This window comes from Rhinatrema bivittatum, chromosome 7, assembly GCF_901001135.1.
Source record: "Rhinatrema bivittatum chromosome 7, aRhiBiv1.1, whole genome shotgun sequence".
In the NCBI taxonomy this organism is placed as follows: Eukaryota; Metazoa; Chordata; class Amphibia; order Gymnophiona; family Rhinatrematidae; genus Rhinatrema; species Rhinatrema bivittatum.
The window spans coordinates 100,792,828-100,819,457 of record NC_042621.1 but is presented as its reverse complement, the minus strand read 5'-3'; the positions used below and the strand labels follow the sequence as shown (position 1 = coordinate 100,819,457).

The 26,630-nt window shown below is 42.1% G+C and overlaps 1 protein-coding gene across 2 annotated transcripts in view; it reads left to right on the top strand.

Moving 5' to 3' along the window:
• The window catches only part of RANBP10 (RAN binding protein 10), a 239,138-nt gene extending 235,815 nt beyond the window's left edge, over positions 1-3,323 (top strand). For both annotated transcript variants that reach the window (XM_029608819.1, XM_029608820.1), the window contains exons 13-14: positions 616-727; positions 2,204-3,323. In XM_029608819.1, the coding sequence (XP_029464679.1) occupies positions 616-727; positions 2,204-2,334 (243 nt within the window). In that variant the 3' untranslated portion in view covers positions 2,335-3,323. The remainder of the gene's footprint in view (positions 1-615; positions 728-2,203) is intronic.
• The last annotated feature ends 23,307 nt before the right edge of the window (positions 3,324-26,630 follow it).

The window sequence follows — 26,630 nt, the reverse complement described above, 5'->3', positions numbered from 1 at the left end:
TTCCCCCTCACTGCTCTTTTTATCTCCTCCAGAAGAGAGTATGGAAATAATTTTTAAATGAATAAATGTATGCATGGACTCTGCTTATAAGATACATAAATGTGCATGGACTTCCCACCCATGCCCCAGAATGCCCCCGAAATGTCTTCTTTCTCCAGGCATTCTTCTCTACGTGGCAGCAACAGTATGTGTGGACTCTTGCCCTTTTGAGAACTTGCTTACTGCATGCAGAGGCTACTTGAGTGCATATGTGCCAATTTTCTGCACATAATCCCTGCATAAATCTTTGAAAATTGCCCCAAAATGATTACCAGTCTAAGCAATATCTAGCCTGTAAATGCATATAATACACAGTGAGTAACTAAAGAAATTCTAAAATAGAATCGTATCTTTGTATTGTTTTAATATAGTTTTGTTAAATCCTTAAGTGTTGCTGATTATCTATGAGGGGGATTCAGGGAATTAATATTAAATACTTCTGTGTCTTCTCACAGTGTGTCTTCTCACAGTGTTGTAAGCTCATGGTTTCTGTGCACTAATCAGAGAAATCAGTATCCCAGCAATTTAAGCTTTGTGTGTCAGCTCTCATGAATTTCACTCTGTCTCTCTTTACAGGATGCTTTCAGCTTGCTAGCGTATTCTGACCCATGGAATTGCCCTGTTGGACAGCAGCTGGATCCAATCCAGAGAGAACCTGTGTGTGCTGCTTTAAATAGTGCTATATTAGGTAAGGAAAAGGCATCTGAGAACAATATCTGCAGCTTCTCTGCTACCTGTGCTGTTTCACTTACACCTAGTAAGGCTGGAAAAATTGGTATTCCCCCATATTTGGGGCAATTGATGCCAAGTTCCTGTAGTGTGGTGTTTAATTCACTCGTAAATACTGCCAGAACTACATTAGCAGTGCAGGAGGAGCAGAGCAAAGGCAACAATGATTTTGAATGGGCACAAGCTTGAATTTAGGTTTATAACAGTTGGAGTCGTCTTTTCTGGCTGGAGCACAGAGGCTTTTTAGCATACTTTCATATCTGGAGGTTTTTCCTCCTCTATGTTTTCCTATCACTTTCTCTCAGCTATTATTTGCGTCTATAAGCCAAGTCAAGAGGATGTAAGTAAAAATACATCTATACAGAAGTGCTAGAGAGGAGTAAGAAGATTGCAGCTTGGGGTCAGCCTGGAGCTGAGGGTGCCGCAGAGGCAGTGTTCCCAACCCCTGGGGGAGGAACTCCCAGATACCTGGCAGCTGGATTTAGGGTCTTTAATTCTAGGAGGAAAGCTAGTGCACAGCCCTCAACTGGAGTTACTGCAATGACCGGACTGTGACTGGGCTAAGTCAGTTCAGAGGCGGGGGGGGGATACAAAATAAAGGAAAATTCCTCAGATAGTTGTGAACGAAGGCTCATCGTGCTGGATCCCAGCCCCAGTACCAGTTGGACTTGAAATACAAAAGAGCAAGAAGAAATTGCCAGCCCCCCACCCCACCCCAAAAAAAAAAAGTGGCAGCTATGAGGTTTGTCAGGACTAGATTATTTATATAAACTGGAAATAAAGATTATTTACACCATGAATCTATCCATTCATGTTAGAATTTTGGAAATATGGATTTCATTCTACAGTAAGGTAGCAGCACATTGTTTCAGCACAAGTGTTAAAAGGGATCAAAAAGTACAAAACTGGCATCTAGATAATGATCATAACCACTGGAAAATTGCAAAAAATGTTTGCAAAAGTTGCAGGAAAATGTACACCTATTTCTTGTAGAAATTTGTATTTATGTATTTATTTATTTTTTGCTTTAGGGCTGGAATCTCTTTGCAAGGATAGCATGTTTACAGGATGGTATTAGAAAGGAGAGAGGAGTGGGGAGAACATGATGGACAAAATCTGTTCATAGGCCTGTTTAGAAGCATGATGTGTAAGTTGCCATCATGGTTGGGTCTCCTTGCTGATGGGTTGGGTACACCACATGGGACCTTGAAAGTGAGAGAGATGTGTGTTGCACACAACTGAGGCTGCCGGTAGCTGGCAGAGAAATAGAGCCGAAGGGTTCCCTACCAGCCCTTAAACAGAGGGAGACCACATGTATTGAGTGACATGATTGTCAAAGGGAGAGTAAATCGTGATCATTGATCACTGAGAAAAGGTTGCTAGCAATTCTACTTGCAATATTTTTTAAAATATATTTATTTCTCTTTTCCTTTAGAATCTCAAAACCTGCCAAAGCAGCCACCACTGATGCTTGCCCTGGGCCAAGCCTCGGAGTGCTTGCAGCTCATGGCTCGGGTAGGGTTGGGCTCGTGTTCCTTTGCCAGAGTTGATGACTATTTGCACTAGCCACCAGAATAAGATGGGAGCAATACCGCTTCAGTTCTGCTCTTTACTCTCCACCACCACTTCTCTCCTCATCGGACATCCTTGTTCAAGAACAGTGACCTCCATGCAGCTTTCCTTCGCCTCTGCCCTCAGCCAGTACTGCACCAGTGGAAGGACAAAATGCTGATTAAGTTGGTACCTGCAGCACCACTGGTCCTATGTCAACATGTCCATTCCTTAAAGTGTCCCTTTGGTGATAAGTTAATTGGCTTTGAATTGCTTCTGTGTAAACCTGTGACTTCCAGATCATATCTGCTCTGTATACTGCTTAAAATTACTTCTTTACAGTATTACAGCTCGGTGAAAATGTCTTCTGAACATCGAAGTATGTTTTACCATGTTACATTTTGGGTGGAGGTTATCTTGTTTTGTGAACTAGTTTCATTGAGCATTAATTGTGAATGTAAACAGTAACCATTTTAGTCAGGAAATGGAGCAGAGCCATGAACTGTAAGTCATAGACCAGCCACAGCAGGCAGCCTGAAAGTTTGAATTTCTACCAGTGACTTACATCATTGGAGGAAACGCTTTATATCTTGGAAACTGTGGCAAACAACACTCAATTTTCTTGCCACAGTTCATAGTGTTTTTGCAGATGTGTAGCGCCCTCCCATTTTAGTTTTTAATTTAATTTTATTGACTTATTTTCTTTATATTTTATTTTGACTGAGCCATCAGTATTTATCCCCGGAGAGTTTTGTGCTGAGCTGATTTCTGCTAATTAGTGATAAACTCATTTGAGTTGGTGATAGACTTGTTATTTTCATAAGTAAGTAAAAAAAAAAAAAATCTATATTATATATATATATAAATATATATCGCCACAGTATTTATCTTAGTACTAGTTGCCTGAGCCCCCTTTTCTGAAGGAATGGGGGAGAGCGGGTACAGGATGTGTATTTTTAATTTGGAATCCCACTCATTAAAGAAGACCAGTCTCTTCAGCCACATCAAGTTGTTCATTTGTTTTCAAAACTAAGCCGTTACTTTCTCTGAGAAAAATTAAAATTGGTTTTAGAAAATGTGAGTAAAAAAAAATATCAGACTGTTGTCTGGACTTGTGATATGTTGCTGTGTAAAAGCGAGACCATGGAGCCACCTTTGAGTGTCTGCTTTGGGATTCCCAATGCTTTCTTGCTTAGCTTTTCTGGGTAAGAGCCCCTTCTTACACACACGCCTGTCGCAGGATGCCAACCAGACACACAACTCAGAATGTATTCTTACCTAAGCTGACATCTTAAGACATCTTAAGACACATATGGCAGTGTATTCCATTGCCATTGTGTCATAGCTGCATGTGTGAAAAAGAGAATTTAATCAGTAAACTATCCAGTTATAACATGGAAGTCAGAGCAGCCACAGAGGCAGCCTGACAGTCTCACTTATACACAGAGGCTTTTATGACAGAAGGGCACTTTTGGAAAGGGGACGGCTAGACGAAGGAGAGTGTGTCGTGCATATAATGGAAAGGTGTCACAGCTGTCGCAACAGTCCTGACTGCATGCCATTATCTGAACTGGTGGGATTATTCTGTTTTTTTGAAAAGTAATAATATGAAGTACTGTCTTTTGAATAGAAGAAGCAAAATCTCAAATATTTGAATGCGTTGTGGTTATGAGTTGGAGAGCCCCCTTTCTCCTTAGGCTGCGATCATGTACATTATACAAGGCAATGTAATTAAAATGTCCATTTTTTAAGATTTTTTGTTAAACTTCAGTATATAATCCAGTTGACATGGAGAAAGCCAAATTATCTCCTAGTGCTAGCATGCAGTTCATGGGATCTGAAATGCTACAGTGATGGTGCTTTAATTATCTTCAGTTTGATTGCAGCCTGGGTAGAGAGTAGTCCTCCTTTAAGAGACAGAACTGATGCAGCCTGTCCTCCATACCCTGGGAGCTCTGGAATCGGAGTATTGCCATCTGTATCCTCCAGATTTTGAAGTGTTTGAATGGAGAATGCAACTAGGGCTGAGTACAGTTTAAAGCCAGAGTGCAATCAATATTGTAAAATGCTTCGCTTTTAATTTTCTTCTCTAGCAAAGATTTTCCTTAAAATAAAATACCATTTTCCTTATTGACCATGCCAGACCAGTCCAGACAAGTGAATTATGACCCGCTGGCAGTACATGGAGACAGAATGAGGCACTAGCAGTTTTGGATCTGGGGGCCCCAAGATCGATGGCAGCTGGAAGGAGGGAGTGAGTGGCTATAGGAGATTGGTGGTTGGGTTGGGGGGGTTGTTGAAGGAAGAATACTAACAACCATTATCTCGAAAGCTAGAGAGAAACCAGCATTCTGCTGTCACTGACAGAAGTGTACCGAGGTCTAGTAGATGGTGGCATATAAAGGCCAGTTGACTCATCTAGTCTGCCTACTCTACTAAGTCATCTATGCTTGACTGCTGGTAGGATACCACTTCTTACCCAAATCAGTTTTTTGTCGTCTTTGGTTCTCCATCATCCTGGGTAGATGAGCATAGTTCCCATATTTAATCCAACACTCAGCAACCGTTGTTACCGCCCATTTTACTTACAAGCTTTGAGGTAATCTAAACACAGTTGCCAAAACATCTAGCAACACAGGTCCCATGTCCTCTTTGAACAGTACCTGCTCAACATCAATCTGGTTGTTTCCTGCGAAGTTTTAGTTTGTTAATACTAATCCAGTTACCATGTGACCTGCAGTGTCACATGATCATGCTTTCTATATCTGCTCTTCGCTATCTTCTTCTCACCTTGATGCATGATACCTGGCCATCATTAACAACTGGCATTGACTTGGTCGAGTTATAGGAAGAAGTAGCCCACTATTTCCAAACTTAGGATGTATCTGGCAACATCAGAGAGAAGAAAGCAAGATGGGCATGAGTTGCTTAGAAACAAAGCAACATTTTTTCTTATAGAAATATGCTCTAAAGGAGGGGAAAAAATCCTTACTCTTTGCAACTTCTATCAAGATAAAGCTGAATTCACTCCCCATGTAGGGGAGTGATATGGCCCTCAGCTTTTCAGTATTTCTCTGTCTCCAGCAAATGGTGCGGACATGTAGAAAGGGTGACAGAGGCTAAACTCAGGAGTAATCTTTGGAAATATTCTTTTTTAAAGAGAGGGCAATGGATGCATGGAACAGCCTTCCTATGGTAGAGACAAGAACATTATCTAAATTCAAGAAAGTATAGGATAAATGTAGATCTCAGAGGGAGTGGTAGGGATTGTAAAGCTGAATAATTGGTGTGAATGGGCAGACTAGGTAAGTTATGTTTTTTTTTTCTGCCATCGTATTTCTTTGTTTCTGTAGCTAGGAGTAGGCCATGCCCGGGAAGGCTATAGGCTCAAGTTCCTGATATAGTATAGGTCACGTCTTGAGGGCTGTTTGTGTGATGGTCCTGTTGGGACTGATCCTGTCTTCCCTCTTGGGAACCAACTCATTTGGGGTCTGAGTTGTCACACCAATGGGTCAAGCACTGGGTGGTCCCAATGACTTTGTTTTCTTGATGGGTCCAGCAGCAGAAGTACTAAGTACCTCAGCAAGGATATGCAGGCCAAGAGAGGCTATGCCTTGGACACAGGAGTCATGAGAGCTATCTCGGCTTCCTCCTGCCTAGACTGGGTTAAGCTTGGTTACATCAAACTTGTCTGGACCAGTCTGTCATGGTTAAGGAAGGTGAAATTTAAATTTACCTGTTAATTTCCTTTCCTGGAGTCCTGCTGCCCAGTCCAGAACCCACCCAACGGTGATCAAGGGCTCTCAGTCTGACAAGTTCAGAAAACTATCAGCGTTTACATTGTTGCTTACTCTGAAGGTAGTTGGCCTAATTTTAACCTTGGTGTAGAGATTATTTTATTCCTGGGTTAATAACCATGAAGTGACATTTTTTGGCAGCATCAGGTTTTGATTGTAGTGGTGATTTGGAAATCAAAACAATTGCTTTTGGTTGTGTTTTAACTCTGACATAGGATAGTGAAGAGCTGAAGGCACCAGACTCCTACAAGATGAGTTAAGTCAGCTTGAACTTTTTTCTGTCTCCATCTGCTGGAGGGGGACATAACCCACTGGACTGACAGGACTAAAGGAAAGGAAATAACAGGTAAGTTTGAAATTTCTGTCATTGTAGATTGAATAAAAGAGAAACTAGATTGTTTATGAATAATGGAAACATGGTTAACCAACTCTGACCATGTGGTGTTAAATCAGATTTGTCCTCCACATCATTCACTGATTTCTATCATGGTTATCCCAAAGGGGTGGTGGCTTATTAACTGTGTTTAAACGATCGTTACAGTTAGCCTCATTAGACAGAGAAATTGCTTCACATTATGAGCTACTTACATTGACTAATCCTCTTTTCAGTATTTGCTAGACCTATTGTCCACCTGGGTTATTATGTCACAATGCATCCCCTTCAATAGAAGCATTGACCAGTGCCAATATAAATCTAACCTCTATGATAGTGCTTAGTGATTTTAATCTTCATGCAGATCAGATCCCCCATCCCCCACCCCCTGCCTGTGCATTCTGAAACTATTCTCTATGCCGTGGCAGTCCTTGGGCTGGACCAAAATATACAAATTCAAGTTGCAACTTGCTAAGATGAGTAATGTATCTGAATCTAACTTCATAGTTAGGGGAGGTCATATTAATATTGATGATTTGAGCAGTTCTTTGCCCTTACAGCTCAAGGACATCAATTATGATGTCATCTTTGTAGTGGAGGGTTGGCACTCCATATTAAATAATATGGCTGATGAGTTGGCACCCACCTGTGTTGTGTGTAACTGTCGAAAAAATATAAGATCACCATGGTTTACACTTGTGCTTGGAAAAGCAAAACGTGCTTTGAACACCCTTGAAAGGACATGGAGAAAAATATCTGCTCCTCTTAGCTTTGAAAATTATAGGAACCATTTATCAAATTATAGAACTTTGATTAATACATGAAAGTGACAATATTTTACCTCCAAACTCCGACTGGCAGGTAATAACCCCAGAGAACTGTTTTGGACTGTAAAACACCTAACCTGGAACTCTTTTGATACCAATATGAAAAAAAAAATGTTTTTGATCCCGGAACACTGTGATGATTTTGCCCAGTTCTTTGCGGCAAAAGTAGCTAATTTAAGTTGTAGTATTCCCTTATTTAGAAAATAATACTGGGACATGGAAATGATTTTCATGTGTGTCATCATCTGAAGATAATCAGATTATGGTAAAGTTGAAATCCTCTTCTTGTTCATTCAATCCAATTTCCACCTGCTTACTAAAGATAATACTTGATGACATTATCACGAACATAATTAATTTGTCATTCACTGAGGAGATTTGCCCAATTTAGCTTAAACAGGCCTCAGTTCATCTGACCCTAAAAAAAATCAGTTTGTTGATCCTTTATCCTTATCCACATATTGTCCAATCTCTTCATTGCTGTTTCTCACAAACTTTATTGAAAATGCATTGTTACAATTATCTGACTACATTGAAGAGCATGCAGTACTCGATCAAAACCAATTTGGATTCAGGACGATTATTTTTAGTACTCAGACCCTGCTGCTGTCCCTGTTTGACACTGTTAGCCGTGACTTTGATAGTGGCCAGAAATATTTGACCCTTTAAATCATCAACTTTTAATAACTAGATCGCAAAAAATGGCATTAGAAGATCAGTGTTAAACTAGTTTAAAAAAAAAAAAGATTTAATGGAGTGGATGCAGCAGATTCAGATAAGTTCAGCAACATCTTGGCAACCAATAAAACTGGGATTCCATAGGGCTGTGCCCTGTTGGCAACACTATTTAATTTCTGTGTAGCCTATTGTGTAAATTACTTGTAGGACTAGGCATAAATGTTAAGATCTAAGCAAAGGATTCCCTTTGAATCCTCATGGTCTTCTACATTTAAACACATCACTATTTGTCTAGTTGCTATTAAATGCTGATTATATTATAACAAATTGACATTAAATATATCTAAGACTGAAATCTTTATATTGAGTAGATTCCCTTTCTCTGATGTACTGTCCACTTTTCAGTTTAAGGAACATATTCTGTCTATCACATCTCATATCTAGAATCTAGGTGTCATTCTTGACCCTGACTTATAATGAAAACTCATAAAATCAGGATATTTTAAACTGTGAATGCTACATCATTTGAAACCATTACTTGAACCTAGCAACTTTCAAACAGTACACCAATCTTTAATATTTTCTGGAACTGATTATTGCAATTCATTATACATTGATCTTCCTGATAATACATCAGGATCCCTCCAGATTCTTCAAAACTCTGCTGCTCGAGTGTTAACTGGTGTTGATTCTTGTGATCATAGTACACCAATACTGCATTCTCTCCATTGACTTTCAGTGAGATGGAGAATTGGGTACAAGATTTTGATTAAACACAAATTAATAGTGTTTTGACACCTTGGATTGCATCTCTTTTGTGCCTTTAATACACCAACTCATGCACTAAGATCTGCGAACAGAAGTCTCCTTCTCCGCGGTTGGCCCACTTTACAGAGACAAAGGATTGAGCTTTCTCCGTGGCAAAGCCACTGAGGAATTCTATACCTGAGCAGCTGCAAACAATTCTGAACACCAACACATTAAGAAGGCCTTAAAAACATGGCTCTTCAAGCAAGCATTTGATAGTGCCAGTTAGCTTCTGAATCTTTGGATGAAACTCCCTTTTGTTTACAATCTACGATGATTAGATCTGTCCTTCTCTAGGCTCTTAAGTATTAATGTTTCTGTATTGTTTTTGTTGCAGTGCTTACAGTTTTCAGTTCGATTTGTGTAGATTTTCACTGGAAGCTGCCAGGAACTTTGGAGTGTCGCGGCTAATGATTCTTTCAAATACATAAATTCGACATTTAATTTTTTTTTTAACAGTGTTTATAACAAATCCATTTTAATGCAGCTTTCTCCAAAAAAGAGAAGAAAAAGCTGGTCATGGGCTGTGTATGCTCCTAGCTCCCCTGTAGTCTCCAGTAGCCTCTTTGCTCTCCATTGCTTTTGTCAGTGATTGCTGCCCTCACCGTGCTACATCTCACGTGCTACAAGACAGGTGCAGTCTTTAACTCACTTCCCTGGCACTTTATTAATACATCTAAAGTACCTGAATGTAATCCGCTTTGAAGTTCCTGAAAAGCAGAATACAAATCAAAATAAAATATCCAAATTATTCTAAAATTATTTTCAAACTTTGGTGTAAATCTTCTAAATTGTACTAACTTAAACTCTTGCATTGACATCTGTGCTCTCCTTGGTGGCAGAGCCTGGTAACTACAGTTACAAGTACTTTGCTGTTTTCTTATCTGAAATATGCCTCTTGAATGTTTTATTTGCTAGTATCTGGCCAAGAAAAGCACTTTTGGAGTCATTTCCTTCTTTCTTCTTTTTCTGTTGTAAGGATTGCTGGGTGAAAATGATGTCTCAGTGCTTTGGAGAGTTCATGCCAGTGAGTGTTTTGCCAATGTTGTGGAAGGTTCTTACAGGGAAAGGGAAGGAGCCAACTTGGGTAAGTTTAGGGAGCCAGAGTTAAAGTTGGAAGGCAGCAGGGGTGGCATTGCAGCTATAGAAGGCTGTGTGGGGAGTGCAGGTGGCAGGTAACTGGAAGGAGTACCCAAAGAACTGCAACAGCAGCAACTGATGGGGGTGGCAGGAGTAGCAGCAGTGGGGAGTGAAGGTGTGGAGGGCTCCAGGAATGGTGACTTGAAGAAGACCCAAGGGGCAGCATCAATGGTGAAAGGAGGTTGAGGGGGGGGGGGACACAAGAAAGAGGTAACATCAGCACCTGGAGGTCAGATGTACTGAGAAGTGTCCATAAACTAGAGGTGGAGAGGGACCCTAAGGAGCGAAGGCTGAAGATGGTGGATGACTATTGAGAAGCAGTGGCAGCTGAAGGTCAGCATGGGGATTTGGGGAGAGGTGGCAACTGGAAGTCAGAAGAGTTGATGAGAAGCACCAGCAACAATTATGAGTTTGGAGAGAAGCTGAGGAGAGGTGATCTTGGATCTGGAGGGTTGAGAATCAACAGTTGCCAGAGGGTCAAGGGCCTCAATGAGTAGTAACTGGAGGTTGGCAAGGGCTCCAAGAAGAAGCACTAGCAATTGCTGGAGATCTGGGAACCCCCAAGAGTGAAGCAGCTGGAGATGGGGAGGGGCTATAGGAGATGTGGGGAGAGGGAATGAGGGAAGAATATTAACGAACACTATTTTGAAAGATAGAGAGAAAACAGCATTCTTCTGTCACTGTCAGAGGTGCTCAGAGACTTAGTAGGTGGTGGCAAATAAAGAGCATTTGGACGACCCAGTTTGCCTATTCTTCTAAGGATATATCCTATCCACCAGTCAGAGAAGGTTGACCCGCTTGTAGGATATCGCTTTTTATCTAAAGTCAGGGGGGTTTTTTTGTCTTCTCTTCCCCATCCTGGGTAAATGAGCATACAAGTTCTTATATTCAATTCAGCACCTGCTGCCACCCCTCATCTTACCACCAAGTTTTGTAATAATCTAAACAGCCACCAAAACATCCAGCCACACAGGTCCTGTGTCCTCATTGTGCTAACATCAACCTGATTGGTTCCTGTGGAGTTTGAATTTGTTGGTACCAACCCAGCTACCCTGTGACCTGCAGTGACACTTGTTCATGCTTTCTTTATCTGTTATTTGTTATCTTATCTTACTGCATAATATTTGGCCAACACCAACTAGTTGACATCTGCCTGGTTGATTTCTAAGAATTAGTAGCCTGCTTTTCCAAACTTAAAATGTGTCTGGTAACAGCAGAGAGAAGAAAGCAAGATGGCCTTGAGCATGCCAATTTTCTTGGCTACAATGTAACTATTTTTCTTTTAGAAATCTGCCCTGAAGGGGAAAAAAAACTTACTGTTTGCAACTTCTATCAAGGTAAAGAATAAAATATAGAACATGTATGCAGACAGTAATTCCTCTTTATGAATTTCAGTAAATAACTGTACAGTTAAATCTTTCCATTTTGGTTGCAGGATGGCTGGGGGAGAAGACTGACTTTGTGGTTTGTTTGAGTTGTTTTTAAACCTGTGTACAACCTCTCCTTCTTTTCTATATGGTGCTCATCAGGAGGCCATTATGCATGGCTTCTTTCTTTAATCCTCCCCATGTGGATTACATCAAGGAGCCATCATTGTATGGCCCAGTGCTGAATAAAGACATAAGCTAACCAAGTTACACTGGGTGCATCGCGAGCTCAGCATAGAGTAGTGCTATAGCTGCACATGGTTTGAATGTCGACACAGAGGAGCAGGAGAATGGGCTCCCTCTTTGCAGGCCTCCTCTTTATTTCGGCCATTGGTGGGATAGGGTCCACCAGCGGTCTTGCAGGTCTCCTCCTCTTCTCTGCCAACAGCGGAATGAGGTCCACCAGCGGCCTTGCAGCTCTACTCTTCATTTTGGCTGCCAATGGGATGGGGTCCATTGGCAGCCTTGCAGCCCTCCTCCTCCTCTTTGCCTTTGTTGTCCCCTCCGGGTGTGCACACTCGGTAGCGCCGAGCCTAACCACCAGGCGGGATGGGATCCCCTGGCAGCTGAATGGTCTTTTCTTGGCTGGGGAAGACGGGATCCCCTGCCCCCCTAAAGCATGGCGCCTGGGGGCCTTTGTTCCCCCTGTCCTCCCCTCGGTAAGCCGCTGAGCCGCCGGTAGGTTGACTTCTGTTCCACTGGCGGCCTCTCTCCTTCTTTGACCACCGGTGGTTTAGGCTTCACCAGCAGCCCCATGGCCTCTCCTGTTGCTACCGTCCTGCTGCTCTCAAATGCACGGTATGCACACCCGGTCGCCTCGAGCCGGAGTGTGGCCTCTCTCTTTAATTTCTCACATTTCTTCAAGGTGCCATCATGCATAACTTGTGGTGTTTCCTGTTTACACATCACTTTCCAATGTCAGTCCAGTGCTGCAGTGTTGTCCTGTTGAGAGCAGTGTATAGCTTGTTTAAGAGTTCTGGCAATGTTGCTCCTTAGTTGGTTATTAGGTGTCATTGTAAGTATATTGCTTGTGTAAACCCCCATGCAGAAGCTGTTGTAACTTCAACAGCATTGCAAACCTCGGTTAGTTAACAGATTGTCATAGGACTGAATCCCCAGGTTTCCGCATGGCAGCATACATTGTAATTAGTGGTCCAAAAGGCTAGTGCTTGGAATAAATATTTTTAAAAGGAATTTGTTGCACTGCTGCTTTAAATAAGTATATTTATCACTTTTATATTCTGTGCATTGTAGCAGAAATTGTAGGGCTTGTTATAATCTGTATCACATTTTCTTGAAAACTAAAGGAGCTTTTTTTTTTTTTTTTAAAAAGATAATGTAATATTATTAGGAAAGTCTCATCCTGTGACACAAGTTGGTATTGATTAGTTTCCATCAATTGTTCCAGAAGTCATGGGTGTCAAAAATATTCAGAAGTCAATATTGAAAACAGTTGTCCAGCTAAGTCCTGAATAAACTTATCTGGCTAACTTTTACATAACTGGATTTATTCAGCCACATGCCCTCGGCACTGAGTTACTCCAGCTAAATTAACCAGATAAGTTTATCCAGCTAACTTTGTTGGCTGGCTTGCCATATAAAATTGATCCCTCGGTAGTTTCTTGAGGGCAATTAAGCACTGATTATGACTGAATTTTGAAGAGCCAGGTACAGGAAATCTACAAAAGCTAATAAATCATTAATATAGATATATAGATATATACATTGCATTTATTTTAATTAAATATTTCATCTGACCAAAACTGAACAATTCCATTCTAGCGTTTGATTCCTGCCATCTTACTTGCAGAAAGGTTAGATCATAATCACATAAAAATCAGAGTGTTAATTACTTTTTGTTACTCTGTGGCTAAATGAAAAGACAGACAGGATATTTTCTTGTAGAGAAGATTTGTAATGCTCTGTCTCTTTGTACTGAATGTCCACCAAGAACATATACAACATCAGAGCTAGATCACATTGTGATTGATTTAAGGACACTGGTTCTCTGAAGAGACACAGTTCACCTCAGTACATATTGATGATGTCATCCTGACAGCATCAACTAGAATGTGATTTCCAGAGCTTTCCAGGAAAATCTTACAACTCTACTAAGCATACATGATAATTCCTATGTACGCACAAGTACCTAGGCTGCCTCAGTTTTTAGTCTTCCTTGATAAGCATTGGACATATTATTTTCTCAGCAGCCCATTTCTGTGGTGTTTTCTTCCATGTTTAAATAAGTATTCCTTGTTTCCCCCCTGCATTTTTGTTCTCTTTAGAATACATTAGTGAGGTTTATTACTTCTTCCCTGAAATCTAGTTAGATTTTTGTCATCTTTTTCAGTTTCATTTTTCTTTAACATTCCAGCCTCTGGCCCATGTTTTTTGCAGCTTTTGACAGGCTTCTCAATCACCTTGCTTTTTTCATTCAGTCATGTTACTTGGGAGCAGATATGTTCTCATTGTTCATTTTTCCAGCAGTGTCTGATGAGAAAACCAGTGGCTTCAAGAAGTACATGAACTGAATTCAGAAGTTGTCGATCATTGATATTTGTCGTTGATCATCATAAAACCTACTATAATTTTCTGGGTGAGAATCGTGATGATGCCAACTACAGCATCTGCACAAAGCTGTCAACAAAGCCCATCAGAATCTGTAAGGGGAGACTATTGATTCATCTTGAACAGAAGAAAAAAAAATTCCTGTCCTATTGAAGTAGCACCAAAGTTATGTAAACATAAAGACTGTGGAGCTGTGCCATCTGCTGGAGGCAAGGAGTTGCCAAAAGAGACATTGACGTCTTCTGCACTGAAGCTTATGGCTAGACATAAGAATCATGACAGGTCTCAATCTCCCAGCTCACATCAAGCAACAGGCTCTGAATACTCTAGCATGAAGGCAAAATGGCTTAGAGGATTCTTCAAAAGATAAGGACCATTAGCCCCAATCCCGTTTGCACATCTCCAAAAAATACTAAAATCAAAAACCCAGGAAACACCTTTTCCAACTCAGAAAATGTTTTCAGAATTTGGCTTGTCCCCATCACAACATTATTTCAGGTTTCACCATCATGAAGATAGAAGTTCTAAGCCCCTGTTACCCTGTCAAAATCACAGACTGTTTTTTGACTGAAGCCATAGAATGTTTCAATCAAGATCCTAGAGAGACTCCTGGCCTGTTGGGGGGAGGCCAAGTTTCTACACAAACCAGTTGTAATAACCGACAGGAGGGTTATATGGATGGTTTCAATAGGCTACAGATTGTCAATTGGCTTTACCTCCAAATTACCGAACAAGAAGAGTTTTAACTCCAGGCAATTTCTAGAAACTACTAGGGTTAGAAATCTCCTCTTTCTTCAAGGTCAGAGCAATCAAACAGGTTCCACCGCAGGAGAGAGGATAGGCATTTTATTCCAGGTCCTTCCTGGTTCCCAAAATGACAGGGGGATTCCATCCCATCATAGACCTATGGATCTTGAACAAGTGTTTTCATGGTGGAGAAATCAAGATGCTTTCCCTTCTAAACTGGCTGTGTTCTCTGGATTGAAATGAAGAGCATACACATATAAAGATACATCCCAGCCAAAGCAAGTAACTCTGCTTTGTAATATAGGACTTCTACTTTCAGTATTGTCCTGCCTTTTGGCCTTGTTTCAACCCCACAAGTGTTCACAACAGAATTTTCAAACCCCTTTGAAAATTGCTGCCACATTCTATATGGGTAAAAGAGGTGGAGTTAGCATGGGTTAGTGGAAGTGTATGTAGGGATTTCATTTTGAAATCACTGTGCATTGTTTACCGCGCATACTTTGCATCTGCAAAGTATGGCTGGTAAAACAATTATCTGTGGCACCAGCTGCTATGAAATTTTCAAAAGTAAATACAGGGAGTTTCTTTTTGAAAATTGGTTTGTACAATGGACCTGCAAGGAGGCTGAAAATCTGTCTCCCAATGTTTTGCTTTAGTTATGACATTTTTATGCAGATTGAAGATTCACGTATTTCCTTAATAGGTAATTGGCTGATCAAGGGCACTTCTCAGGTAGGGGCAGAAAAATCCATGCTAAGCACAATCCAAGTGTTGGAGTTAGTAGGGTTCTTCATAAATTACCCAAATTCCAAACTGACCCTGACACTCAATTAGAATTCATAGGGCCTGTGCTAGACAGGACCCCTCTGGGCCATGGTTTTCCTCCCTTCCAGCAGAATCTTAGTGTCCACAGTGGAGAAAGTGAGGCAGAGACAGCAGACAACATCAGTGAACATGTTTAGAAGTTCACGCCTCAAAAGAACATCTCCATTTGAGACTCACCCAATGGACCTTAGGAATCCCAGTGGAATTGGGCCATTCATGGATTTCAGGAATGCATCTATGTACCGGAAAAGCTTAGGGACTGTTTATTCTGGTGATTTTCTATTCTCCTTTGACCAAGTGGCATGCTTTTCCAAATTGTTGCTTTTCAGTTATTTAAACCACATATGCATCCAACTGGGACTGGGATCCCATCTGCATGGGTTTCACACTTGGAGCCCCTTTCCCTTCAGGAAAGGAGACTGCACAACAACCTTTTGTAGCTAAGGGCAATCAGTTATACTCCAAGATTTTCAGAAACCAAATGACCAGTCAAAATATCCTAGTTCAAACAATCGGGTGATGATGTACCTAAAGAAACTGAGGAATGTTTTTCTTCCAGTGTTGGTAAACTGCCTAGTTATGGATCTGGGCCATCTCATTGGTGATATTACTAAGAGCCACATATGTGACAGGAAAAGAAAATGTTCCGATGGACAGGTTAAGTTACCAAATAGACCCCCACAGGTGGGCTGTGAATCAGAATGTAGTGAAGAGTCTTTTCTTTTGGTCAGGATCTCCCAAGATAGATCTTTTTTCAAGAGCTCAAAACAGAAATGTTCTGGCATTCTGTTTCAGAAGGAGATCAGAAAGCAGTCTAGCATTGGATGGCTTCTACCGTCTTTGGGAAATGGGAATTCTATATGCATATTCTGTACTGGCGAAAGCCTTAAAGCTCAGAAGGTATAATGGAACTCTGATTCTCATAGCTTCCTTTTGGCTATGACAGATTAGGTTTCTAATTCTTCAGGACTTATCCATCAGGCAATGCATGAAGTTGGATATTTTCTCCAACTTTACTATCACAGAACTAGGAAATGTTACTTTATCCCAACCTTTAATTCTTCACCCTCATGGTTTGGATGTTGAGAGCGAAGTAATTCATTCCTGTGGTCTTTCTAATTCAGTGTCTTTGATTCTTCAGGCTTCTAGGAAGGAATCGTCTAGATTAGAAGGTATTGTGGTTGCAAAACAGAGGGGATTTGCTATCTAGTGTGAGAACAAAACCCTAGATCCTTTTTCCTTCCCCACACAAAAGCTGTTTGAATACCTTCCACATATATCAGAGTCTGGACTCAAAATCAACTTGGGGTAAACAGTGGGTCCTGAACCAAAGGTGGATGACAGCTGTTGGAAAGAGGGGAGCATTGGCAACCTCCACAGACTCTCACACACACTCAGCTCTCCTCTCTCTTCATGGCTAGTCCCAAGCACAACTATGATCTGCAAACGGCAGCAGCATTACCAATGAAAGTCAGCACAGCCCTGTTCCCTCCTCATGCAGAACTTTCTCTTACCACAGAAACTCATGCAAGGGCAGTGCCACTGCAGAGCATGTGAGCAGATGCTGGCTCACAGACCGATACTGACTTCCACTACTGATGTTGCTGGCATCTGAAGATATTTGAGGCACTTTTGGCCCCCAACTGAAGGCTTGGTAACCCCATTTGGGGCCCAATCCACAGTTTGGGAAGCTCTGCTCTAAGAAATCTGTCATGAAATGCTGTCATGGTGGCTTTGTAAAAAGTACTTTTAACAGTGGTTTGTTCAACCAGCATATATAGCATAGGTTACCATCTTCTCTAAACCTAGACCCAGAAAAGAATCTGTTCTTAAAGTTATGAATTTAACAGCCAGTGTTTTAAATATATGTTATAAATAATATAGCAAAATGTAGATCTGCATGCCAAAGAAAACAGCAGCTTGAAAACACTAAATGTTCTCTGCATCTTAAGTTCCTTTTTAAAAATGTTCTCAGCAGCTGTTTTGAAGAGAAGAAACCAGATTGGCAGAATGGGGAGGAGTTAAAAGTCAATGTTTCCCTTCTTGTGATATAGAGGACTGATAATTAAAGAGATCACAGTAATCTCTCCTTGTGATAGGGAGAAGGAAATGGAACCTCTTTTCTTAAAATAAGATAGCCCTGATCATTTAGGGAGCAATGTGTACTTAGGAAACCTATATGGTTCTCTAAGAAAGTGGCTGAAAAAATAAAAGCAAAAAGAATAGCAGTCAAGAAAAAAAGTGTCACACAGAAGAATATCTGTTAAAACTGAGGGAGACAAAGAAATAAGGAAAACAAAAGGTCAAGCAGAAGAAAGGATGGCCAAAGAAGTAAAGCAAGGAGACAAAACATTTTTTAGATATATTAGTAAAAGAAGAGAGGTCAGAAGTGGTATAGTGAAATTGAAAGGTGAGAAGTAGCAATGTCTAGAGAATAACAAAGAAATGGTAGAAATATTAAACAAAAACTTCAGTTTGGTATTCACTAAAGAAGACCTTGGAGAAGGACCATTGCTGGTTAACAAGACCGTAGATGAGAATGGAGTAGATGAAACTCCATGTACAGAAGAGAATGTATGGGAGAAGCTAGGCAAACTGAAAGCGGTCAAGGCCATGGAGCCAGATGAGATACATCCCAGAATACTAAGAGAGCTCAGAGATGTGCTGGCTGGACCGCTGAAGGACCTGTTCAATAGATCTCTGGAAATGGGAATGGTGCCATGGGATTGGAGAAGAGCAGTGGTGCCCCCACTTCACGAGAGTGGTAGCAAAGAGGAGGCCGGAAACTACAGGCTGGTTAGCCTCACCTCGGTGGTGGGAAAATTAATGGAAACTCTGCTAAAGAACTATCTACAATCCTGTTGGGTTGCTGGCCTTGAGGCAGCTTAGATTCACCAGGGGAAGGTCCTGTCAAATAAATCTGATTTTTTTTGATTGGGTTACCAGAGAATTGGATCAAGGAAGAGTGCTCGATGTGATCTACTTGGATTTCAGCATAGAAAAGCTTTTGATACTGTCCTGCATAGGAGGCTTGTGAATAAAATGAAAAGCTTGGGGAGTGAGCACCAAGATGGGTGGCATGGATTACAAACTGGTTGACTGAAAGGAGATAGTGTAATGGTAACTGGAACCTACTCCGAAGAAAAAAACCATGTTAAATGGAGTGCCACAGGGTTCAGTATTGGGACCAGTTCTGTTAAATATCTTTGTGAGTGACCTTGTGGAAGGGATACAAGGTAAAATGTCTTTTTGCAGATGATACTAAGATCTGTAATAGAGTGGACCCGCCTTGTTGCGACCGTTGCTGCCTGACGTCTCCACTCCGCCCACCTTACCTCTTTTGTGACTCCCTCTTTGGTTGATGGAAGTTTGGCTGCTGTGGCGTCATCTTGCCGACCTCCCCAGACCAGCTAGACTCTGCCTTCCGCCATGTTCTCCTGAGGCCTAAGTGCGCAGCGCGGCCCCGACTCAAATACCAGCTGTGGTGCAAACCTCAGGGGCGTCCCCCTGAGATGACGTCATCCTCACCGGATACTTAAGGTCTTCATTTTTGCTAGCTATTCGAGTTAGCTAGGGGCTTCCTCCAGGTATCGCTGCGGATGGGATTCGCTCTCTGCATACCTTGCTACTCTGCCTCCTCGGACTTTATCAGGGGTACCCGCTCCTTAGGGGCCTTGCTCTCTTGCTTTTCAGGTTGCAGTCTGGAAACAGTACTCGCTCCTCGAGGGCCCACGTTCCTGGACCTGCTACCGAATACAACTTCTGCCAGGAAGTCGCCGCTGCCTACAACACCAGTGAGTTACCATCTCTCTCACAGAGCTTTCCCTGGAACCAGGTACTCGCTCCTCGAGGGCCTACTTCATGCCACCTCTAGGCTGCTTCAAGAGACTATTGTGTGAGTGTTACCATCAAGGTTCTGTTCCTGAACTCTGCATACTCTGCCTACTCACTATATTCAGTTTCTCTACAGCTCAGCCATCCTGGGATCGCTGTTCCAGTGCCTGAGGGACTACAGCCCAGCCGGGCTCTTCCAGCTCACTACTGCCACCTCTGGTGGTTCACTATACAGTTTAATAAAAGATCTAGTGTGTGTCTGTCTCCCAACTCTGAGCCTGACCGGTGGTCCCTCTCGGGATCTTCCCCCGGGGGCATGGTCATCTGCTACCGGCCCAAGGATCCACCCACAATTATCACAAATAATAACACACATGAAGGAGCAGAGAGAATGAAAAGTGATTTAAGAAAGCTTGAAGAGTGGTTGAAGACTTGACAGCTGGGATTCAATGCCAAGAATTGCAGAGTCATGCATTTGGGGTGCGGTAATCCAAAAGAGTTGTATGTGATGGGGGATGAAAGACTGATGTGCACGGACCAAGAGGGGGGATCATGGGATAATAGCAGCTGGAGATCTGAAAATAGTAAAGCAATGTTACAAAGTGATAGCTAAAGCCATAAGAATGCTGGGCTGCATAGAAATAAGCATAATCGGTAAGAAAAAGGAGGTGATAATGCCCTTGTACAGGTCCTAGGTGAGGGCTCACTTGGAGTACTCTATTCAGTTCTGGAGTGCATATCTCAAAAGGGACAGAGACAAGATGGAGGCAGTCCAGGGAAGAGTGACCAAAATGATGTGGGGTCTGTATGAGAAGACCTATGAGGAGAGGCTGAAGATTATGAATATGTATACACTTGAAGAGAGGAGCTGCAGGGGAGATATGATACAGACTTTCAGATACCTGAAAGGTATTAATGAAGCACAATCTACAAACCTTTTCTGATGGAATGAAATCAATAGAACTAGGGGTCACGAAATGAAACTCCAGGGAGGAAACTCAGAATCAATGCAGGAAATATTTCTTCATGGAGAGGGTGGTGGATGCCTGGAAAGCCCTTCTGGAGGAGGTGGTGAAGGCTAAAACTGTGAAAAAATTCAAAGGGTAATGGGATAAACACTGTGGATCCCTAAAAATGACAGGATGGAAATGAATATTAATAAAATAACCCAGTGCTCTTCACCTTACGCTGGATATTGTTGACGCTGCACAGCTAACAATATTCAGAAATGACCATCATAATAGGCTTCCTCGTAAGGGCTTTCGCCTGTTCAACTCGGCCTTATATATAATCATAGGTCATATAAATGAAAAAATATTTTTTAAGTGTTTTTTCTTATGCAGTTAAAACTCACAAAGTCATGGGCTTCTTTAGCCAGAGAATAATATTATGCCTTGTGTAAATCCATCGCTTAAAATTTCAACTTATCTTAAGTGCTTCGATGTGTAAATAATAAGTATTAGTCCTGAACCATAACGATGACCCATCATCAGCACTGAGATCATCGTTATGGTTCAGGACTAATACTTATTATTTACACATCGAAGCACTTAAGATAAGTTGAAATTTTAAGCGATGGATTTACACAAGGCATAATATTATTCTCTGGCTAAAGAAGCCCATGACTTTGTGAGTTTTAACTGCATAAGAAAAAACACTTAAAAAATATTTTTTCATTAATATGACCTATGATTATATATAAGGCCGAGTTGAACAGGCGAAAGCCCTTACGAGGAAGCCTATTATGATGGTCATTTCTGAATATTGTTAGCTGTGCAGCGTCAACAATATCCAGCTTAAGGTGAAGAGCACTGGGTTATTTTATTAATATTGGTTTACCCCCAATACTTTTCGACTACAATATTAAGTCCTACTCTATTGATTTTGAGGATGGAAATGAAGACATTAGTGCATAGGGGTAACTTGCTGGTGTGGTGGTTACTACCCTTAACACCAATAAGCCTTCAAACTGTTGATGCAACTCCATCATTGCTCTCTGCTTCAATGGCAAGGGTTAACGGGGAATTGGATTCAAACAGCAACCAAAGAGGGTCCAACTTTTACAGTCTTGGAATCTGTTAAGCATGGGGATAACCTGCACAGCAGATACTGCCATTAGCTTGCTGGGCAGTCTGGATGGACCGTTTTTACAAGGGTACACCCATGTATACATGCATAAAAAATTGCACTCCCCCCCCCCTCCCCCCTTTACTGTGGATAAAGGTGGGCAGGGTTAGATTGGGAAGGGAAAGTACGTGCAGTGTTTACATATTCAAGTTACCGCACATACTTTGCATCTGCTTCCATGCAGACATAAAGAACGTAGGTACCTTGTACCTGCTATTCGCTCATGAGCCCTCATTTTCAAACTGAAACTTCCCAAGGAGTTTCCATTTGAAAATGAGCTTGCAGTCCTGTGGAGCCAATTGCCCTTCCCAAGATTCAGTGTCAGACATGAAATTGCAAGACTGTTGCTAGTAATCTGTAACCGTCCATTTAAAATAGCCACAATTCCTGAAGACTGGAAGGTGACCAGTCTAAAACTGATTTTTAAAAAGGATTAAAGGGGTGTGATCTGAGAAACTATAGACTAGTGTTTCTGACATTTTTTGCAGGACAAAATGGTGGAAGCTATTCTTAAAAAGAAAATTACTGAACATATAGATAGACATGGCTTAATAATTTTAGCAAAGGGAAATCTTGCCTTACAAATCTATATAGATTTTTTTGAAGGTAAAAATAAACATGTATAAAGATGAGCCAGTTGATATAGGGGAAGATTTTCAAAGCCCTCCGCGCGCCGGGCCTATTTTGAAAAGGCTTAGCGGCGCGCATATGTCCCAAGGCTTTTCTGAATGGGTGGGGCGGGACGGATGGTCCAGGAGGCGTGGCTGGGGGATCGCGCACCAGCACTTGTCGGCGTGCACAAGTTACGCTTGCCTCTGGCAGGCGTAACTTCCACAGAAAGATACCGGGGGGGGGACAGGTAGGGGAAGGGAGGGGAAGGTGGGGGCAGGAGGGAACGGGAAAAGCCAGCTGGTCTCCCCGAGGGCTTGGTGCGTGCAAGGTGCACTAGTGTGCACCCCCTTGCACGCGCCGTCCCCTGATTTTATAACATGTGCACAGCTGTGCGCACATGTTATAAAATTGGGTGTAAATTTGTGCGCGCCGGGTAGCACACACAAATGTAGGCCACGTGCGTAACTTTTAAAATCTGCCCCATAATGTATTTGGATTTTCAGAAGGCATTAGACAAAGTTCCACCATGAGAGACACCTAAGGAAATTAAAATGTCATGGAATAGGAGACAGTATCCTATTGTAGATTTGTAACTGGTTAAAAGATGGGAAATAGAGGGTAGGACTAAATTGCCAGTTTTTCCAATGGAAAAGGGTCATTAGTAACTCATCACACGGAAAAAGGACCCTTGAGTTCAGTGTGCAGTGGCAGTCATAAAAGCAAATAGAGTGTTAGGAATGGAGAATAAAAAAGATGATGATGTATCGCCTCTTATCGATCCATGATGTTGTCATACATTGAGTATTGTGTGCACTTCTGGTCTCCCCATCATAAAAAAGACAGAGTAGAACTAGAAAAGTGCAGAGGGGAGCTACAAAAGTAAGGGATTGAAACAATTCCCCTATAAGGAGAGGCTATACAGGTTAGGGCTCTTCAGCTTGGAAAAGAGATGGCTAAGGGGAGGACATATGTTTATGAAATTATGGATGAGGTGGAATGGGTAAATAAAGGACGTTTATTGACCAGTTCATGTACTAAAACAAGGGGACAGTCTATTACACTAGCAACCAGCAAATTTAAAACAAAATACTTTTGCACTCAGTGCACAGTCAAGCTGTAGAATCTGTTGCTAGAGGACATGGTCAAGGTATTTGAGATCTAGACAAGTTCCTGATGGAAAAGTCCATAAAACATTATTAGGAGGTAATTTTAAAAGGAGTTACATGTGTAAATGTAAAGGTGAACCGGTAGATGTAGTGTATTTGGATTTTCAGAAGGCGTTTGACAAAGTTCCTCATGGGAGGTGGCGATGTCCCTTCATGGATTACAAACCGACTAAAAGACAGGAAACAGAGAGTAGGATTAAATGGACAATTTTCTCAGTGGAAGGGATTGGGCAGTGGAGTGCCTCAGGGATCTGTATTGGGATCCGTACTTTTCAATATATTTATAAATGATCTGGAAATAAATAATATGAGTGAGGTAATCACATTTGCAGATGATACAAAATTGTTCTGAGTCGTTAAATCACAAGTAGATTGTGATAAATTGAAGGAAGACTTTGTGAGACTGGAAAATTGGGCAGCGAAATGGCAGATGAAATTTATTGTGCATAAATGCAAAGTGATACATATAGAGAAAAATAATCCATGCTATAGTTACACAATGTTAGGTTCCATATTAGGAGCTAGCACCCAAGAAAGAGATCTAGGCATCATAGTGGATAACATATTGAAATCGTCGGTTCAATGTGCTGCAGCAGTCAAAAAAGCAAACAGAATGTTGGGAATTATTAGAAAGGGAATGGTTAATAAAACGGAAAATGTCATAATGCCTCTGTATCGCTCCATGGTGAGACCGCACCTTGAATACTGTGTACAATTCTGGTCGCCACATCTCAAAAAAGATATAGTTGCGATGGAGAAGGTTCAGAGAAGGGCAACCAAAATGATAAAGGGAATGGAACAGCTCCCCTATGAGGAAAGACTAAAGAGGTTGGGACTTTCAGCTTGGAGAAGAGACGGCTGAGGGGGGATATGATAGAGGTGTTTAAAATCATGAGAGGTCTAGAACAAGTAAATGGGAATCGGTTATTTACTCTTTCGGGTAATAGAAAGACTAGGGGGCACTCCATGAAGTTAGCATGTAGCACATTTAAAACTAATCAGAGAAAGTTCTTTTTCACTCAATGCACAATTAAACTCTGGAATTTGTTGCCAGAGGATGTGGTTAGAACAGTTAGGGGTAGATTTTCAAAGGGGTACACGCGTAAGATAAGCGCTTACCCCCCGAAAACCTACCCCAAACCCCCCCCCCCCTGCGTGCACCGAGCCTATTTTGCATAGGCTTGGCGGTGCGCGCAAGTGCCGGGGCTTGCATGGAGGGGCGTGTGTCGGGGGGGCATGTTGGGGGCGTGCTGGGAGTGACGCGCCGTTTCGGGGGCGAGTCACGAGTGACGCAGCATTTCGGGGGCGGCGCCGCGGGCATGGTTTCGGCCCGGGGGCGTTCTGGGGGCGTGGCCGCAGCCTCCGGACCAGCCCCCGGACCGGAACATGGAGCGCGGCAGCCGGCCCAGCGCGCACAAAGGTAGGGGGGGGGGGTTTAGATAGGGCCGGGGGGGTGGGTTAGTTAGGGGAAGGGAAGGTGCTGGGGGGTGGAAGGAAAGTTACCTCCAAGGCCACTCCGATTTTGGAGCAGCCTCGGAGGGAACAGAGGCAGGCTGCGCGGCTCAGCACGCGCAGGCTGCCGAATTTTGGGCAGCCTTGCGCGCTCCGCCCCCAGATTTTAATGGATATGTGCGGCTATGCCTGGTGCGCGAACAAAAGTACGCATGTGCGCAGATTTATAAAATCTGCCCCTTAGTGTAGCTGTATTTAAAAAAGGTTTGGATAAGTTCTTGGAGAAGTCCATTACCTGCTATTGATTAAATTGACTTAGAAAATAGCCACTGCTATTACCAGCAACAGTGGCATGGGATAGACTTAGAGGCCTATTTTCAAAAGGCCCGGCGGCGTGCGTCCCGGGGCTTTTCTGAATGGGTGGTCCGGGAGGCATGACCGAGGACTCTGGCACAGCAGCCCTTTGCTGCTGTGCCGGGGATCGCACGCCAGCACTTGACCGGTGTGCGCAAGTTACGCCTGCCTCTGGCAGGCATAACTTCTACAACAAAGGTACAAGGGGGTGTTCGGGCTGGGGGGCAGGACAGGTAGGGGAGGGGGGGAACGGGGAAAGCCAGCTGGTCTCCCCGAGGGCTTACCACGCGCAAGGTGCACTAGTGTGCACCCCCTTGCACGTGCCGACCCCTGATTTTATAACAAGCGCGCATGTTATAAAATGGGGCGTACATCTGTACGCGCGCGTAACTTTTAAAATCTGCCTCTTAGTTTTTTGGGTACTTGCCAGGTTCTTATGGCCTGGATTGGCCACTGTTGGAACAGGATGCTGGGCCCAAATATGCAATCTGAACCTGAATTCCTTAAATAATGTGTGAACCAGAATTTAATTAATTTTCACTTATGGTCAAAATATTTTGTATATTATAATCCATCCCTAATAGATTCACTGGCAAATATTGCTGTATGAATTAGTTAAGTTCTCAAATGTAATGGTTCTTGCAATCCAGGTTCTCCAATAGACACATAGGACTTGAAATGCTAATTTGGATTGTGTTGTAAGTGCCTGGAACCTGCATTCATCTTTTCAAAAAAGAGGAATCCTAGTAGTCTGCTTTCTCTGTAAGGGTGGGTGTCTCTATGCATGACTCCTTTCTGAAGCCCTAATTCTAAGCCACTGTTGAAGGTGCAGATTTGCAGAGTCACTGACAGATTATGACAATGACAATTTTATTTTATAAACTTAATTTTCTACAAAAAAAAAATGAAAGCAGTGTACAATAAAACAAATAATTCATTAGAGTGCAACTAAAATAATACAATATCATACAATAAAAATAAAAAAGCTTAATACTATGAAAACAAAATCTTAAAATATAAATAAAACCTAATCATCAAACACCAGGGTAAACAACCAGACCTTTTCCAGTTTCCTAAATCTTAGGTAATTCTCCATATGTAAGTTTGAGAGCACAGTCCATAATGAAGGAGCTTGGTTCTGATAAGGTGTCATCCTACTATGTTCTAGTCTAATTTCCCAGGGAAAGCAAATTTAAAAGCTCTAGTTGAGATCTCAATATTCTACTTGGTTAATAAGGCACTAATAGATTATTTAAACTGGAACCCCTCTAAACATCATATAGACTTCAGAAAAAGGGAAAGAAGGAAGGATGGAAATGATGACACATCACTTCCCCTATTCCACCAAGGAAAATGACAGCAGTGCAACAAATCAGAAACAATAAAACACTTAACCATGTAATCCAATGCCTTGGAAATCTGTTGGGACCTCGACGTAGGTTGTGGACCCTTGGCCTGAGTTGGGATTGATGCCACCTGGGACCAAACACAGGTTCCCAACATCAGGAGGTGAGGCTGGCAGACGACAGGGGCCGGTTGGCTGAGGCTTCGCCACTACCAACCCCTTTCCCCGCAGG